Source organism: Phacochoerus africanus, chromosome 1 (genome assembly GCF_016906955.1).
Source record: "Phacochoerus africanus isolate WHEZ1 chromosome 1, ROS_Pafr_v1, whole genome shotgun sequence".
NCBI lineage: Eukaryota > Metazoa > Chordata > Mammalia > Artiodactyla > Suidae > Phacochoerus > Phacochoerus africanus.
Window position 1 is genome coordinate 270436164 of NC_062544.1, and position 19478 is coordinate 270455641.

At 44.7% G+C, this 19478-nt stretch overlaps 1 protein-coding gene across 1 annotated transcript; it reads right to left on the reverse strand.

Moving 5' to 3' along the window:
* Window positions 1–1632: 1632 nt before the first annotated feature.
* ADAMTS1 (ADAM metallopeptidase with thrombospondin type 1 motif 1) lies at window positions 1633–10933 on the reverse strand. The gene is made up of 9 exons (XM_047795115.1): window positions 10267–10933; window positions 8298–8644; window positions 7542–7674; window positions 6981–7148; window positions 6268–6554; window positions 5588–5774; window positions 5320–5495; window positions 4177–4352; window positions 1633–4014 (listed from the first exon to the last, which is right to left on the reverse strand). The coding sequence occupies exons 1-9, from the start codon at window positions 10931–10933 to the stop codon at window positions 3315–3317; spliced, it is 2841 nt and encodes a 946-aa protein (XP_047651071.1). The 3' UTR covers window positions 1633–3314.
* Between the last annotated feature and the right edge of the window lie 8545 nt (window positions 10934–19478).

Below are 19478 nucleotides of genomic sequence, written 5' to 3' on the forward strand. Positions count from 1 at the left end.
ATTTCTGCCAAAGTTACATGAGCTCCTTCAGGTCACGGAAATATGCAAATGAAAGAACAGATTGCATTTCTATTGGAGTAGCTTGGGTCAATTTCTTTATTAGGTTTAGCACCACAACCCTTATATTTATTTTTCTTTTTCTTTTGGGAAACCAATGAGATTAGCAAATTGTAGTGTCATCTATTCTTCCTAAGTCACATTAAGATCTCTATGACCCTCTTCTAGAAGACAAAGTCAGCAAAAAGCAAAAGTTGGAAATGATTTCTGCTGATTTTTGTGTGAAAGCTCGGACAGAAAGATTGTACTTGTGTGGTGGTGATTGAAACACTAGAGAAAGTGCCCGTTGAAGGCTTTGAAAATTAGGGGTTTGAATTAGTTGGTCAAAATCATCCGTCTGTACCTGTAACAGAAGTGAGCACAAAAACTTTTCTGCTTTTAAGCAGTTTCCCGGTCAAGGGCACAGGAACCGGATGGGTATTTTAAGCTCAACTATCTAGGCTGGAGAAATAGAGTAAAATGCTCAGTTGACTGATAAAAGGTAATCTCACCAGTAGAGGGCTGAAGAAAATAGTGTGGCAACTTAAGAAGTGGTTGGGCATTATCTTGAACTGAGAGTGTTGTGGTGGAAAAATCTTTCGGCTGTTTTTCTCTCTTTATATCCTGAAATTCAGTCTCCTTGCAACATCTGAAAATGACCTCTTTTTATTATGTTATCATTCTAAATACATTTATTTCATTTATCAAATTGCTTATATAGTGATAGAGGGTATTTCCTGTGTGTGTGTTATAGCTTCTATGTCCCTTATTAGGAGGATTTGTACCATAGTAATACAGGCAAATGAATCATTGTGATAAAGTTTTTTGAAGCCAAGAGCCTGTTAGGCCACTGAATTTCCTGGCCGAATTCTATGTTTAACTGAACTCTATGGGACCAGTGTGACTTGACTTTTTACCTTTCAGTCTGGTGGGAAAAAACCTAATCAGAGGATAATATGACTGTTCGTCCCCTGCTCCACACTCTGCCCCACATTTCTGAGAATCTTATCTTCAGCTGCTCAGGGAGAAAACATTTCGACTAATGTTGAGGGCAAATCAGAATTCGCATTAGAATCTGAAATGAGCACGTCACAGAGAACTACTAGAGAAAACGGTTCTAACAGGGGTGAAAAAGAGGATGAAAGGGTAAAGGCAGAAATATCTGTGGTTAAACACATCATCTGAGTCTTCTAGTAAATAAGCTGTTTCCTGAGAGAAATGCAGTTCCTTTGGAAGCAGCCTGAATGTTTCAAGTCACTCATGTACCATTTCGTACTTAAGATACAATGACATACAAAAGGCCACCAAGAGAGTGGTCTGGGCGTTCTAGGGTTTCTCCAAAGCTCCCCATGTATTCCTGAAGAGCAAATGGGACATTTGGAGGGTTCGCCTCACCAAGCACGTCTTTCCCAAATGTAATTTAGAAGCCGTTGTTTTCTACCCATTAGCTTAAATTCTTGCACATAATTTTACTTATGTGATATACTTAAGGAAGAGACACAAGTTCAAAATGCATCCAGAACCCCACCTTTTTTCATTTGTGTTATCCCTTCAGAGGTCAGCAAACTACGCCCACAGAACAAATTTGGCCCGCTCTTTTGTAAATAAAGTTTTATTGGAACACCACCATGCCCATTCACTTAGATACTGTCAACCCCTATTTTCATGCTACTACTGCATGGTTGAGTAGTTGTGACAGAGAGGGTATGACTCACAAAACCTATATACTATTTGGCTCTTTACAGAAAAAGCTTGCCAACCACTGGTATGTATTATGACATCATTAACAAACCTATCCATCACCAAAGATATAATAGATATCTCTCTTTGTAGCAATCACATATACCAAGGATACACAAAGTACATCTCATTAGAACAACATCTTATTTCTATAAGAATTTAAGAAAATATTCTGTCTTCAGATTCAAGATTTGTATCTCAGATCTCCTTCCCAGGAATCAATTCCCATTAAAAAAAAAAAAAAGACACACATTCAAAAAGTGTCCTTTTATTATTTCTAGTAACATATATTGTATAAATACTCTATTCTTACATGACCTTTTACAAAAGCGATATAACTTAAAAGTTTTATCATTAGAAAGAAATGTATAAAAATAAATATGTTATTATAGGCATTTATTACAAACTATAGTCCTTCTTAGAAGGAACACACAAACCAATACTTATAAAGTACATAGAATTTATAGTAAGATATTTTACTATATACATATGGAAAAAGTCATTCTCTTTAATAGTAGAAGAGCTGAACAGACATTCACCAGGATATGACTGTTGGACCAGCTGCTGGGGATGGACCTGCTACCCCTCAGTAGCCTCCCCACTGCGAGACAAGTGACTTCAATGTCCCCAAACACTGGGGACCCTGTTGTACACACCCCATTCTTGTTCTGGCATTACATCCTTTTTGTGTGATCTTACTGACTTCAGATGCAAACTGCTTTGTTTTGTTTTCACATCCACATTCCTTAATCAGGCTTATATCAGGAGGAAAGAAATGTAGGAGGGGCCCAGATCATCCGGCCTCCCCTAGCTTTTAACAGCATCTAATACATCACTGCTTTTTTTTTTTTTTTCCCCTTGTAGACTGAAATGTCGGTTTCACAAATACATAGAATTGTTTCTTCATCAAAATGAGCTCACAAATAAAGACACAATAATGGCACAAGAAAGGAAGGATGGAGTCATGTGAGTCATTTCTCATGCTGGACAATCTTGGATTCTTAGCTCTCAATAGAAGCGATGGCATGAACATTCTCTGAAACCACAGCAGCCATGAACAGAGCTGGTTAAAGATCCTATGCGGATTCCTTTCTCACTGCAGCCTTAGTGAAGTAAAGGAAGCCGAATCTTAAGCCCAAAACCTCATCTTCCTCCTGCTTTTCATGTCCCAACCTCCATGATACAAAGCACTTCATCGGTACCAGGAAACAAGGATTACCTTATTTCGTAGTTACTTTGACAATTGTTTCTATTTCTGTAAAAACTTGTCACAGACGTAACAGAAGAAATAATAATGCCCTGGGGCTTTATCATGCTCTATCATTGGTCAGATATGAATAATCCTCAGGAACTACTCTATCAAATTTGTAACTGGCAGGAAATTCTGATGACCTAACTTCTTTTCTACCTACCTCTACCTCGCAACTCATCGCCACACCTCGCTGATCACTGGCAAGGTGCCCTGGATTCCTCCAGCCTTCTTGATTTCAGTGCATCAGCCCTTCCCCACTGCCCTCTGCCCTCAACACAGCCCCTGCTTAACTGCACTCTGCCATCGTGCAGAAGTCTATGTAATGTTTAGGTTTCTTTAGAGGATCACAGCTCTCATGCGACAACACCCCCCCATCGTGGGACAGACACTGCAAGGTTCTCTTTTTGTAACCCTTCCCGCAAGTCTTGGAACATGGCGACCAGTCCCCCAGCTGCCAATGTGGGCATGGCAGGTCCGCGCAAGGTCTGGTGCTGGCTGGCTTCACTTCCTTGGCACACTCGGAAGCAGGCTGCCCATTGATGTCTCGGCACTCCACCAGCCTTCTCTGCACACCTAGTCCGCATGTCTTGGAACACTCGCCCCACTCTTCAATGACCCACTCTGAGAAAGTAGGGATGGCATTGAAAGATTCCTTCTTCTTCTTCACAAAATAAGTGTACTTAATTTTTGGTCGAAGGGCATTACCCACCGTCAGGACTTGGATGGTTAAGGGCTCCTTGAGGGGGCTAAAGCTTCGAATTCTTTCCAGCGCTGCGGAGGAGCCGCTGTATCTCAAGACACTACCTTTGTATGTGATGTCTTGCTCTAAAGTGGACAAAGTGAAGTCGCCATTCAGGATGTATGTGCCATCGGCAGCTTTGATGGCAAGGAAGCTTCCATTATTTCTGGAACCCCTCTGATTTCTCTGTTTCACTTCAATGTTGGTGGCTCCAGTTGGAATTGTGACGATATCATGATAGCCAGGTCTGTAGGTGAGAAACACAGATAAAAAAATCTCTCATTTGCAGCCTAATTACATTACTTAGCTCAAAAACTAGGTAATTTTTAAGAATGTAATTTTTGCTAGAGCTTTAAAAAGTCACATTCAAATGACAGGACTTTTGGGAGGATGGTGTCTTAACACTTACTTGGCACTCGTAACTGATCCTGATATCTTCTTGCATGTAGATCCATTTCCTCCACAAATGCCACATTTATCGAACTTCTTTTTGGAATCTATGATGCGATCACAACCAGCCTTTACACACTGTCCTTGCACGCAGACAGAGGTGGAATCTGGGCTACAAGGAGTACCATCTACCACCTGAAAGAGGAAGAGCATGTACCTCATTAACAAGAGCACACATTAACAAGAGCAAGAGAAGATGCTAGGAAAACTCTGAAATTAACATTATACTCCATCCTTAACATTACATCTCTGCTTTCCTGACCATCAAAATTAAAATAGTGCTCAACACATGTCACACACTACCCTTCGCTTTGCTTTTTTCCCACAGACATCTGGAAAAAAAAAGGTTAATTTTTTTTGGATTATTTATTTACTATCCTATCTCACTTTTAGCTAAAGTCACTGAAAGCAGAGTTTGTTGTCAACTTGTTTACTGCTATATCCTCAGTGTCCAGAATAACATCTGGCAGCAGTAGGTGCTCCTTGTATACGATCATTTGTATGTCTAATCTACAACCGGGGATATTTTCATAGCCTACAGTGAAAATGACACAGGATAATCTCAACCAGATTCAATTCTAGTTCTACCTCGGAGCCAGATTTATCCTCTCAGCAAAACAATGCTTCTACTCATTCCATACATGTCGGCAGACACAAGAGTTCAATGCTCAGACGTTCAAAAAGTCCATTTGCACGTGCTACTGCTAGCCACCCAGTAACAAGAACTTTGGATTGTACTTAAATTATTCTCCAAAACCACTGGATGGGTGCCATGTTAATACATAATCTATCCAACCATGCGTAAAGGGCTTTTCTTCATAGGTAAAAGTAATACGTCATTGCAAGAATCCTAAGTGCTAGATTCAAGCTTCATTCATAACCTAAAAGAGCACTAAACTCAAAGTGGGCAGTTGCTAAAGTTTTGAGAGGCAAAGCAAGTCTAACTTAAAATTGAACACATTAAATAAAAGAACGTACAAGAGGGGGTGAATGAAAAGAGCATGAACCTGGTGTCACACATTAACAAGAGCAAGAGAAGATGCTAGGGTAACTCTGAAATTAACCAAGCCGAGGCCTTGGTTCTTAGGCAAAAAGTCACTACCTTGGGCTGCAGAACGAAGAAGTAGCCAATGCCTTTGGCCTGACAGATGAGCTTGCACCTGTCCTTGGGTGAGACTCCAGCGTACTTGGGTGTCCACTCCACAGCTGGCCCACTCCCAAAGGAAGCTTTGGAGAATTCATTGTGTGCCTCACACTGTTCCTCTCTAAAGGTTTTTCCTGGAAGGAGAAGGAGATCATGACAGTGTGAGTTTCCAGTCTTCAGCGGTGCCCGTTTCACAGCACATCCCCTCCGCCCTCTCTCTACTCACCATTATTTTCCGGACAGTCCTCGATGTTGCAGGACCTGTAGCGCACGCGCTTGCCCTCACAGTACTTCCCTCCATTCTTGGGGACTGGGTTGTCACACTCCCTCATGGTGTACTGAACTCCTCCACCACACGTTCTGGAACAATCTCCCCAGGGACCCCACGGCCCCCAGCTTCCATGAACAGGAGTCTAAATGAAGACACAGTTGCATCAGAGTTAGAATCCTCATCAAAGACCTTTTAAAGGGAGTTCCCCTTGTGGCTAAGTGGTTAATCAACCCAACTAGTATCTATGAGAAAGTGGATTCGATCCCTGGCCTCACTCGGTGGGTTAAGGATCTGGCATTGCCATGAGCTGTGGGATACGTTGAGACACAGCTCAGATTCTGCGTTGCTGTGGCTGTGGCACAGCCCAGCAGCTACAGCTCTGATTCGACCTCTAGCCTGGGAACTTCCAAATGCCACGGGTGGGGCCCGAAAAAGACAAAAAAGAGAGACCTTTTAAGGGATAGAAGAGACAGTCAGGGGACGAAGAATCAATGATAACAATACTTCATCCTATATCCCTGCCAGAGGACACAGGTCCAGGTGCTAAATCTAAATCGTTATCAAATGTCTTAGCACCACTTGGTCTCTATCAATTCTGACTTTGGAAGGAGTGTGACTGGTGGTGAAAAACTCACATCAAAATGCTTCTTGTCGGTCTTGTTCACACACTTGCCATTGACACACCATTTCCCTTCTCCACAGCTGGTGCCATCAGCCCAGGGGAAGTGTTTGGTTTGGCACACCAGCAATCCACCTGAGGTGCCCGTGCACCAGAGGGTCGTGCAAGTGCTGGCTGGGTCAGGGCAGTGTTTGGACTCCTCCCCAAACGTAAACTGGCACTGCCGGTTGGCATCATACAAGGTCCCGGGGAGGTCAGAGGGGAGCTGTATGGGGCTCTGGGGCTTGTCCATCAAGCATTCTCCTGCAAAGAAAAATGCCATTGAATATTAATAAATAGTAAATTAAAGCATGCAGGTGGAAGACCTGGCTTCAGAAAATACTTCTCCTGAGAGATATGCAGCAAATCCATTTGAAAGCTGTAGCGTTTGGGAGGTACCTGCCAAAGAGATTTAAATGATTACTCAGCTATTACCCTCAATGGGGTACTTCGGCACTAACAATGACAGGAAATTACTGTCCTGTTAAAGGCTCAAGTGAATGTACTGGGAGTTACTTGGCCAGAAGTGCTATCTTTTGTTGGAAAGGAAGATCTAAAAATGGATGTTCTAACAATGGAAATTTGGAAGGAGAGACAATAAAAAGAGCAGAAAAGAAAGAGGTGGTTTCACTGGTAGCCTGCACGTGGATGGTTGGCTAGCAGCTAGAAAGAGAATCTGGAGCCTCTTACCGTGACCGTTATCCAGAAATGAGGTAATCATGTAGGCGCTGCAGGGAGACCAGGGCTGGCTGCGGTCCAGGTTGGAAAGCATTGACGCCATCATGTGGGAATCCCGGTTGACACCATTCAGGCTTGCACACTGCTTGGCATCATCATGAGGCATGTTAAACACATGGCCTAAGAAGAAACCCAAAACCCGCGTTAAAGTATAGGTCATCTGCAGCAATTTCTTTCTTCCCCAACAAAGACGCATTTGTCTTAAAGTGATATTTCTAGAGGAACGAAATGTATCTTGGAGACAATCTATCTTAGAGACGATGTCTGCATTCCACAGAATGCGAATAAGCTTGTGCATTGCCAAATATGTCCCTAGATCCTACTATCTTATTTTGAATTTCTAATAAAAATGACCATGTTTAGAACAGTGGGAAAATATCTTCTGCAGTTTCTAGAGAGCTCTGGCAACTACAACAGCAATGTAATGTGCAGACTCTCCCTCTGAGATCAATACAGAGTTTATCCGTTTGAATTCAGGAAGTGGATTTAACTCTCGCCCTCAAACAGACTTACCTAATTCATGGGCTGTGGTGAAGGCAGCTTGTAAGCCATCATCTTCTATAACAGAGCAGCTTCTACTGGGATCACACACAGTTCCAACATCCGCCATCCCAAGAGTATCACATGTCTGGGCCCCACACAGGTCCTAAGAGAAGCAAAGGTATGTGATTATTAGTAGGGACAGAGCATGAACCTTGGGGTCTGGCTTTTTGGCAGGATTTAGCTTCACCTGTGTTTGGGAGCATCTACATTCATTGTTGTTGAGGGGTTCTTTTTTTTTTTTTTGTCTTTTTGCCTTTTCTAGGGCCGCTCCCTCTGCAAATGGAGGTTCCCAGGCTAGGGGTCTAATCGGAGCTGTAGCCACCGGCCTACACCAGAGCCACAGCAATGGAGGATCCCAGCCGCGTCTGCAACCTACACCACAGCTCATGGCAACGCCGGATCCTAAACCCACTGAGCAAGGCCAGGGATCGAACCTGCAACCTCGTGGTTCCCAGTCGGATTCGTTAACCACTGCGCCACGACGGGAACTCCAGAGGGGTTCTTTTAAGAGTACTTTGTGTGACTTTCAGATTTTCCCTAATGCTATTTAAATAGGACTGTGAAAGGTGAGATTAAAATTACAGAAGAAATAAGGAAGATTAACCATGCTAGCCAATGAAAAAAATGTAAGGGCAACATATGGGTAAAATGCCTTACATGTATTTGTCTGTTGCAAAACCGACTCCCAAGAGAGTCCTATCATAATGGACCATGTCTTCTTCTCACCTGTCTGGTAAAAAGAATTGCAGTGTCGTAGTGCTCTGCATCCCGGTCACTGGGCGGGTTGTGCTGCTTTTGCCAGTTGCAGAAGTTCCGAAGTGTGAGGGCAGCGTTGGAGGTGATTTCTGGCCCCTTCTGTTCCTCATAGATGACCAGGATCTTCACCACCACCAGGCTAACTGAATTCCGAATGCTGGGGTGTTTGTATAACCGGGCTGCCACCGAGAACAAGGTGAGGAGGTAATGCTTTAGACCACTGCCGTGGAACTCTGCCATGGACTGGTCGGCCACAAGCATGGTTTCCACATAGCGGGGGCTGGACACAAATCGCTTCTTTCTCAGGCTTCCAGTTCCTGTAAAGACACAAGAAAGATGGTTTGCTCAGGGGCAGTCTTGCCAGGAATAGTTACCTTGCCGGAGTATATAAGGAAAGCCTCCCTAGTCAAAGCAAATAATACCAAAATACATCCGGAGCAATGATAACAAAAATATTTGCATCTCTTTTCACTGAAAATGTTATTTTTAAACTTTTTTACTTTAAATAAACAGGCCATGTGCTCCTGAGGGGTTGGATTTCTTTTTTCTTTTTTCTTTTCTTTTCTTTTTTTTTTTTTTTTCTGAGCAGGATTTCTTTTTGTCCTTCCTGAAATCATAAAATCTGCAAAAAGCAGTGTGCCAGTGTGCACATCTTTCTCCTCAGCCGTAGTAAAATCTTGGAGCGAGGGGAGCAGGCAGAGCCCCTGAGTCACTCTTTCACAGGCCAGGACTCAAATCCTGAATGAGATCATCGGGCTCCACGTGGAAGGCCCAGGGCAGGGCTGGGGCCTCTGCCAAGGGGCCGGGCCTAAAAGGAATCTCAGCCTGCACTATTCGGCTCTCTCATTCCAGGGGTCCCCGGGGGTGCTCTGCTCTTGCCAAATCCAGGCACAAGGACCACCTACTCTGCCCAGCAGCCTACTGCCCCACTCCCTCTGCCCCAGGGGGAAATAAGCTCCAGCCTCCAACACGGGCCAGGGCTGATGATTTAAAAAAAGAGCCCCGAGACTCCTGACGGAGCCCCAGCCCCTAGAGAAGTCCTAAACTGGGCTTTGACTATGTAACTGCTTCAGGGAGCAGATGTGCTGCGGGAAAACAGAATCCTACAAGTCAAGAAAGAAAAAAAGGCACCCAAGTGAGAGAACGGAAAGCACTCAAGAGTAAGCGCTGCACTCAATTGAGAGAGTCAAGAGGAGGCGTAGCAGGAAGGATCGCGGTGACTAACACTCAACAGTGCTTCAGAGCAGAATTATGGCCGCGAGAGGGAGCGCAAACCAGGAGGCGGGTGGGAGGCGCGGAGAGGCGGGGCGCTCCGGGCAGAGACCTCCCAAGCAGGTTCCGCACAGGGCCCCGCCGCCGCCAGCCCGTGGGCTGAGCCTCTTAAAGGGGGAAGGGGACAGAGGCCAGCAGAACAGAGGTCCGAGCGCAGCTGTCCAGGCTCGCGGGCTGCACATTCCGAGGTCGCCACCGCTCCTCCACCCTTCTCTGGGCTCAGGGTGTTCAAACTGGCAGCGGTTACAAAACTAAGCGTCAAGTTGCAACCCGACCAACGAACACACGAACAGTGTTTGAGAAGAAATTAACAGCGTGGACAGAAGTCGCACAAGCTCACGTTCAACTCAAGTGGGAGGAACGGGGTTAGCAGCTCTCTCCTCCCTATGAAAACGCTTTTCCTTAGTCAGCAGAAAATCATTGATTTGTCTGTCCCCTCTTGATCATTCATTATTAAGGCCAATGGAATTAAGTTTTCTACCCGGATTTGGTTAGTTCAGCAACCCAAACCTTTTAAGCCTCATTGCTCCACATGTCTCGTCCGGTCCGCAGACACAGGCTCCTGTGTGCGAACAGGACTTTACCCTCAAGTCGCGCAGCACCGATAAAGAAGGGAGAGTGAGATAAATGGAGAGACAAGTGGGAGGAACTCTTCTGAGACTCGTACCTGTTGACTGTCCAGCGCGCTGTGGCTCCCGGTTCTGCGGCGGCCACTGCGCCGCGGCGTCCTCGCCCTCCGACCCCGCGTCCTTAACGTGCTGGGTCTCGTCGTCCAGGACCCCGCACTTGGCGCCGCCGCCTCCCCGCCGCCTCCGCCGCAGGAGATGGAATTGGGGCCGCGCGAGCGACTCCTCCCCGGCGGCGGCGGGGGCGAGGCTCACTGCGGCGGCGGCGGGCGCTGGCTGGATGAAGTACTCCTCACCCTGCAGGTAGAAGGCACCGCGCACGCCCTCGCAGAGGCTAAGAGCAGCGGCGGAACTGGGGTCGCGGTTCACCGTGCCGGAGTAGAAGCAGTGCGCCAAATCGCCGGCTGGATCAGAATGCGACGCGTTGGGTCCGGGTCTTCGTCCTACAGTCTGAAGCGTGAAACCGGGTGCTAGGAAGCCACGATCCGGCCGCAGCTCCAGGTGCAGCTGGCTGCCGAAGGCGTCCAGGAGGAGGTGCGTGGTCCCGTGTGCCAAATCGCGCTCTAATGCCGGCAGCACCAGCTCCTCATCCTCCTCAACTGGGCGCCCGTGCGCGCCCTGAAAGACTAGCAGCGTTGTGGCCGCGGTGAGCAGCAGCAGCGTGGGCGCAGACTGCGAGCCCCAAGACCGTCGCGCCGTGTTCCCCATGTCGCCTCCTGCGGTGCGCCTTCGGAACCCTGCGAGGACCGCTTGCTGCACCAGAGCCCGGGGAGGCACCGCGCGCCGCCGCACGCTCAAAGAAGGGGCTATTGTTCCGGCCCGGAGCACAGAGCCTCGCGCTGGTCAGGCTCAGGATTATTAAAGTTAATTACTATGATTCTTTAAAAGTGCGCGCGGAGCCGGTCGCGGATAGGGCTCCCTGAGTCACTAAAGAGGAGACGCTGCAGATTTGCCGGCGCGCGGGAAGTTTTTCTTCTAGCAAGAGTTGGAGGCACCGTGCAGCAGGCGCTGACCGGGTGTCTGCTGGGACGTCTCCGGGACAGGGGCGACGGGCCACACGAGGATCAGTGCCTGGAGCCCCTCTTCGCCCTCCGCCTTGCACGCGGTGCACCCCGCTCTGCGCTGGGGTCTGTTCTCTCGGCCCTACTGCGCGCCCTAGCTGTGCAACGGACCCAGGCTCTGAGCCGCTTTCCAGCGAGTGCAAGAACCAGGCTGCCCCGGCCGCCCTTTTATATCTTCGATAGTCTCCACCCACCCCTTTACCCCCTTCCTCCTCCCTCTTGGCGGCCTTTCTATCCCCAGGACACCGCCCCCTAAACTCTCGGTGCTAAACCTCTCTCAGCGCCGCCGGCGGGGGCGGGGGAGGGGGCGGCCTCCGCGCTGGCTCTGCGCCCCTGGCTCGTCAGTCTCGCGGCGGAAGACGCAAGAGGGGCTCTGGGACCAGCACTTTGTACGTCTGGGGCTGCAACAGGGAGAAGGTACTCCCTTAAACCGCCCCTTCCCTGCCACCCTCTCTTTCCGCCGTCCCTCTCGGGCGGGAGCGCAATTCGCGAGCAGGGTTGCACTTTCCAGGAGGGATGGTCGGGGTGGAACGCGGGGTCTCATCTGCAAGATTTCCCTGCCCGGAATCTGTCCCCACGCCTCCTCTTCTCACCCCGCTCCTCCCCGCCGTCAGCCCCCTCCTCTTCCATCTGGGAGGTGAGCCAGGGCTGCCCTTTCTAGAACAAACTACCCCGCTCCACCTTTTCATCCCCCCTGGCCCGCCACAGGCCGGCTAGTGGCAGCGGGCTCTCTCTCTGTCCCGGCTTTTCTCAGAAAAGCTTGATTGGGCCGGAGCTTCCCCTAGAAAGTGTGCCTGGGTGAGGAGGCCAGGAGCCACTTTCCAGTTCCTTGATTTTAACATGCGTTCTCATTCATCTTCACCCCTTTCTCTTCCCCCTCCGTCCCCGTCCCCCTCCGCCCTTGGTCTCAGAGACTTCACAGTGGGGACTCGGATTCACACTTCCGGAATAGGTGGTCTGAAACGCGGTTCAAGTCCCCAGAGCCCGGGGAGGGAACTGCGCATTTTCTCCGTTCGAGAAATGAAATCAACTCCCGCCCAGTCTGCCTTCTTCCATCTACTAGCAGCTGCAGGCCGCAGGCCAGTTTGGCACAAACATCAAGGAACCCCACTTCTCCACCGGGGGAGCGGAGGGATGACTGGGGCTAGAAAGTGTGCAGTGAGAAATTAGGCCGGCATCTTCCTTCTCCGACCCCGCCTCCCTCTTCCCCCAGGAAAGGAAAAGGCTGCCTCTGCGTTAGGAAATTCCACCTCGATCGAGGTCCCAAAGCCGAGCAGCCGATCCTTCGAAAAAGAGGGAGGGGCTCAATGACACAGAGGAAGGAAATGTTTCATAACGCGTCCCCAGGCGGAAAACCACGGGGACAATGGTGAGAACGACCGCCGCCCCCCATTCCAGGTCAGACCCGTGTCCCTCACACTCGCGAGCTCCCACTTCCTCGTCCGGCCCGGTCCCCTGTCACGCAGCCCCCGCCCCTCGGTTTTCACCAAGTTTGATCTTGGCCCTTTCCTCACTCCTCCCTAGATCTTCCCGGCGTCATCCTGTTCCAGCCAGAAGCGTCCCCTGCAAGTCCTCCAACGCATAGCTCTTCCAGCTTTTCCTTTGAAAAAAACTTTCCAACTTCCTCTTTTCTCTCGGATTTCTAGATAGCCCTCTTGAAAAAAATCTTTGCTTTCTACTCTTCAGGAAAGATCACTGGAGAAAGAGTGGCACAGAGAAGCAAAAATGCTTCACTCTTGAAAAGGCTTAAAACCACCTCTGGTGCCCACACCCTTAGACATGGATGCTTTCTTAAATGTGATTTTCCTCTCCTAAGGTCATTGTCCTAGACAATACACAGGAGTATGTTTGAACAGCAGTGTAAGGTATCTCACTGGCCAGTTATTTCTTTGCTCTTCCAGTGTCCCGCTATCTTACTAATATTTTGGCCCTCTTTCTGTCCATCCTTTTCACCCAATCTCTCATTCCATTCCTTCAGTTTTTTCCTTCAAGTTTATTATTGATATAGACACTCATAAATGGCCCCATTCATTTATACATTGTCTAGCCTAACTCATACTCATCTTTGAACTAACTGCTTCATAAGTTTCATTTCCCAAATATCCCTACTCCAGACCTTAAAATATATATATATATATTTACATTTACCTCTTGGGTGGTTTTTTTAATGTTCTGTTTTTATCATTTCAATTGTTCTTTTTCTCCAGCTTGATGAAAGGGTAGTTACTTAGGAGATCGTTTGAGGAAAAGTCTTTTTACCCTTACAAGATCTCGACTGTGAAATCATGAAAACATGATGGCAAAGCCATCAATACATTTTTAAATCCCTTCCTCAGAAGAGGGCTCTGGACAAGACCAAGACTTGGTGACCAGCAGTTAGGGCCTCAGACTAGTTTGGGATGCTGACTTCAGACACTTGAAGTGGCCCAGGGGCTCAGAGGCTTAACAGGTCCATATAAGAGAAAATGGGATTCCCTTGAATTGGGACAGGATAGGAAATTCAGAAGACCAGCAGAAAACTTGTCATTTTCTAGAAACTCATATAATGCATCCCAATCTTTCAACTTTCCTACATAAACTTTAGCTTTTAAAATGTACGAATGCGGGTTGGACCTTTAGTTCATTTCTGCTCCTGGTGCATTCTTATTGGGGGTTTGTTTAAGTCAAGGCATGTATTTCTTATCTTGTATGGCTTACTTCAAATCTACTCTAATTTTTGCATTTTTCACATTGTATATCCAAACGGAGCTGAAAAAACAGAGAACTCAAGGCAAAAGAATGGCCAGGAACATGGCTTTTTTATTCACTGGGTTCCTCTCCAGATTTCTGTTCTTTTTCATAATGATTCCAATCTGCTGTGCACCTGTAGTTCTGGGAAATGATTCTTTTTTAATCGCTTCAACAGAGGCATGGATGTAGGAGCTGCCAATTACTAAGCTTGAAAAACTTCATGCATGGTCAGAAGAACATTTGATCTACTTTTTTTTTGTTTTTTTAAGATCAGCACTGTTTGGGCATTTGTGGTATCACACAAATATATAATATATGTTTATATTTATCAAGAAAATTGTGACTTGAAAAAATAATTTGGTGTAGAAACAAGACCAACAAAACAGCATTTGTACATGGCACTAGTAAAAGTGATATGTACTTCTGGGTCCTTGTAAGTTCCACACTCTTACCCTTGTAAAATACTTGCTCTTTGATTTAAGCATGCACCCAAAAGATCTCACTCTGTCCCAAACTCTGCCGTATTTCTGGTTTTTCTTTTTGTAGAATACATATGTGCATATAAACATAAATCCTGATATGTTTTATTGACCTTGACCAGTTTTTATTATTTGTAGAGATAACAAAACTTTTAATAAAAGTTAAAATGTTTGATATGAAAATAGTCTAACCATGAACAGTTTGACTTTTAAAAGAGTTCTTCGCTGTTAACAGAGAAAAAAAGTTTCATGCATTTTCAAGTAAAACAAATATTATTTTTTATTTTTATATGTTTGTATGTGTTTTTGTATTACAGATGCAATACACCTCAACTGATAATTCTCAATAAGCCTATAGCAAATTAAGTATTCAACAAGTGACAGTGAGATGAAAGAATCCAGTCGTACACAAGAGCTATTAGCATTGTTTCAGTGTAAACATTCTATACAGAAATGATTGATATATTTATTCCATAAACATGTAATGCTGTTATTCATACTTTCATGCCATAGGATTTACCAACTAGGCATAGAAAAGCTGTTTAGTATTAGTGCTCCTTTTGGGAACATATGTTTTAAAATAATATTGGACAAATGCATATTTTATTTGATTATAAATGGGAAAATAGAAAAAAATCTATTTTAAGCAGCTTGTATACCTTATTGAAAACAGAAAAATGAACATAAATTACATTTGGATGTACAATTGCTGTGATCCCAAAGTCCCACATTTCCAAGAATCTGTCCAAGCCTCAAATGTCCCAGATGGTAAAGCAAAATTGGGGGCTAAGAAATGATTCTGACCCATATTTTTTAATAAAATTCCTTTTGGAATTATAACTGTCTAATTTTTTGATAGGTATGTTGTCACAGACTTGTCATTGCTGTTGTTTCCAATGATGAAATTTCATTTAAATTCTGAATGGGAGTTTTCTGTCAATAAAAAATTCCACCTTAAAAGATTCACAGTCTGTAGTGCTTCTTTCGCAGTCCACCAGGTGGCGACAGTCTACAACAAATGATGTACAGTTCTGTGTGTATAGGATGTTTGTTCTCAGTTTATTGGGAATTTACAAATTGCACATTTCAATCATATTTAATAAATTTTTAAGAAATTTTAACTTTGGGTATCTTAGAAAGCATCTTTTTAATATTATAATGGTAAATGTATTTTCGTTCTTAAAATAATAAAATGCCTTAGCCAACTACTTTTCAATCATGTAGCTCTATTAGCTTCAACAAAAGATCAATTAAACTTAAGAAAAAAGAAAGCTAATGCTAAGAAAATAGTGTGGATTATTTTTATTCATCTTTTGAAAGCTTTATTTAAACCAAATGAAAAGATCATAGATATTATGACTCACTAAAACAAATTAAAATTCATTAAGGAAATTTATTAAGTCTTACAGTATGCTTAGCCTAAATTAATGCTTGCCTTCAATGCTAAAGTTTAATACTTAATTGTCAATACTAACATTAACTCATTTTCTTGGTTTAGAGATTTTTCTTAACCAACAAAAAGAAAGAACTTCAAGAGCAAAAAAGACATGATAAAATGTTCTACCACCAGGTGGTGACAAAAGATAAAATTTAAAATGGCTCTTAAAGCATAAGTACTGCTTGTAAATGTTTGACTACTCTCAATATAAGTGATTTCCTAGTGTCATGTGAATTTAAAACCCTATTCTAGGCATGTTTCATTACTTAAAATGAATTGATACTACTGCACTATCCCTGGTTTAATAAACTCTAGAATTGGAAGTGAACAACTTCAGTCAGCAGGAGGCATGAGAGACCACAGAATAAGAAATTTGAAACAAACTTTCCCCCCCTCATCTCCAGACATATTGATTGAGATGGGAGCTGGTCCCCTCCCCTGCCACCCCACTAATGCAGCTGTTTGAGCAGAGGCTGAAAGTCGTTGCCCATTTTTCAAGTGATTATTGCCAACGGTAAAAGAGCAATATCTGATGATTTCTAAGCTTTCTTCCCACAAGAAGGATTTAAGGATTTAAGTTCCTTTGTATCTTCTGGAGAAGCAGTGACAAAATTAAGATTTTTTTGCAGTTCAGTGACAATCCACTAGACAATTAGAATGGATAGCTCAGAATTACTGACATTTAAGTATTTTCAATGTTCTAGGTTGTTCTCAATCTTTCTCACCCATAGAAAATTATACTTGCACAAGCCCACCCAGGGCAACAGATAAGGATGCCTGCTGCCCGGAATTCCGGCTCAGAGAGAGTTCTTGTCCCAGATGGCTCTTGCCTGCAAGCTGAGAAGAGAACTACCTTAGCACACTTGTAAGTAGTTGATGGTGGGCTAGTAGATTCATGCAGTGTCCATTGGGATGCTAAGACCAAGACAGTCTAAGTAATAGTTTGTTAAGAATAGAGATTTGAAGGTTGTTCTAGAGAAGCATGATGTCAAAATGTGGGAAGCCTTCCTATCCCCCTGCACTTAATACATTGAAAGCTGGGAGGCAAATTCATGTTGAAAATTTGCATTCTCTCAAGCCGCATTCTTATCTTGTGGCTTCTGGAAATCAATTGTCCCTGAGCCTCAGGGTCCTTATGTGTGAAAACACCCAATGTCCGTAGCAGCACTGTCTATTTACAGTATCCAAGGCATGGAAACTACCCAAGTGCACATCTTAAGAAGATGTAGTGTATATATGCAATGGAGTATTACCTCACTATAAAAAAGAATGAAATCCTGCCATTTGCAGCAACATGGAAGGACCTGGAGACTATTACATTAGTGAAATAATTCAGACAGTGAAAGCTCAATATTATATGATATCCCTTATATGTGAAATCTAAAAAATAATACAAATGAACATATGAAACAGACAGACTCACAGACATAGCAAACAAACTTATGGTTATCAAAGGGGAGAGGAATGGAAGGAGATAAAAATTAGAGTATGATATTAACAGATACAAACCACTGTATGTAAAAGAGATAAACCAATGAGGATTTACTGCATAGCACAAGGAGCTATATTCAATATCTTGTAATAACCTATAATGGAAAATAATCTGATAAATATATATGTATAACAGAGTTACTACTGTACACCTGAAACTAAGGCAACTCTGTAAATCAACTAATATCTGTGAGATGCTGGTTTGATCCTTGGCCTCACTCAGCAGGTTGGGGATCCAGCGTTGCCCTGAACTGTGGTGTAGGTCACAGACAAGACTGGATCCTGTAGTGCTGTGGGTATGATGTAGGCCAGCAGCTGTAGCTCTGATTTGACCCCTTAGCCTGGGAACTGCCATATGCTGTGGGGGCAGCCCTAAAAAGCAAAAAAAAAAAAAAAAAGATAACAAACTATTACATTTGGAAAAGATAAACAATGAGGTCCTACTGTCCAGCACTATATCCAGTCGCTTGGAATGGAACATGATGGATGCGAGTATGAGAAACAATGCTGTATATTTATGGATGACTAATTCACATTGCTGGACAGCAGAAATTGACACAACACTGTAAATCAACTATCCCCTAATAAAAATTAAATTAAAAAAAAAAGCTGAGAGAGGAAAATAAAAAAGAGACAACATCCTTGACTCGAAACACTGTTGCAAGAATGAGAGACATAACTGACAGAATTGTCCATGGAAAATGGGACTGATGACGATGAGAGACTTTGAAAGTGGTGGGGAAGGAACGCCAAAGGCATCAGGGAGGCAGCAGGTAATGAACCCTCACCAAGAGTCTTCTCTCCCTGCCATGGCTCACTCAACACAGAAATGAGCGTGAGGTGGGCACACATTTGTAAGTGAATGAAGCAGGGTAGTCTTCTCCATCTAGTAAGATCAACTTGATTGCTGAGGGGGACACCAAGGCAGAGAAATGGCAGGCGTGTGCAGTTTGAGGATGTTTGTGGTGCATTGATGCAGAACATAAAAGGGAAGTCAAGGATCACTGGGGATGTGGGATAAAAAGCAGAATAAGAAGAACCAAGGCAAGTGGTTTCGAAAGTGCTGGGTTACAGGTTGAAATAAAGAACATACAAGATAGCTTTCTAAAGTTATCTTAAGGAGATCTGCTGATGAAATGGCCTCAAATTTGCTGAGGTTTGTATAGATTTTCCGTTTTGGGCATTGTTTTTAGGACCTGACCGGTCTCTATACCAACTTACTCCAATGGGTGGACTATTCTGAATACCTGCATCAACATTGCTGCCCTCTTCTCATTTACTCTGCCCACTGCTGTACTAAATACTTTCAGGCTGGCATCACCTTGTAGCAATTTCCATCAATTGCACCCTGTGTCTTGAATGCTTTCTCACCGGGGGGGGTCCTTGAAGCAGCAGAATGGCAATCCTACAGAGGCAACCAGGAAGCTCAGCCAAGTTGACTGATAGCCCTGGGGCAGCCCTTGACCAGAATAGGAACCAGTGGGAAAGGAATCCTTTTCTATCCCTTGGGAAACAGTAGAGAGACCCCTTACACATGTCTCTGCAAAGGATGTTAATAGAATCAAGCTCCAATTGTCCCCAGCAGGGAACAGCTTCCTAGCTTTAGCAAGCCACTTCTCTGTCTTATTCTTGCCAAGCCTCCTCTCCTGTTTCCTAAATTCCCTCATCTGCTCCTTGTGCTTCCTACCTATCCAAGGGCTCTCTGCACACAAGATTTTTTTTCTGGAGTTTCCATTGTGGTTCAGCAGTAAGGAAGCCGACTAGTGCTTATGAAGATGTGGGTCCGATCCCTGACCTTGCTCGGTGGGTTAAGGATCCAGTGTTGCCATTGGCTGAGGTGTAGGTCACAAACACAGTATAGATCCCGAGTTACTATGGCTGTGGTGTAGGCGGGTAGCTACAGCTCTGATTCAGCCCCTAGCCTGGCAACTTCCTTATGTCATGCACGCAGCCCTTAAAAGACAAAAAAAAAAAAAAAAAGACTTTGCTTTCTGGGCTTAACTGGGTCTAAATCAGTGACTATCAGATGATCCTTTAGATGAGACAATTCACTG

Excerpts from the sequence above, each read along its gene's own strand:
- ADAMTS1 (XM_047795115.1), bottom strand. The coding sequence starts at position 10,933 with ATGGGGAACACGGCGCGACGGTCTTGGGGCTCGCAGTCTGCGCCCACG. Across the intron at positions 7,149-7,541 it reads CACCACAGCCCATGAATTAG|GCCATGTGTTTAACATGCCT; the intron begins GTAAGTCTGTTT and ends GTTTCTTCTTAG. Across the intron at positions 5,496-5,587 it reads GGACTGTCCGGAAAATAATG|GAAAAACCTTTAGAGAGGAA; the intron begins GTGAGTAGAGAG and ends TTCTCCTTCCAG.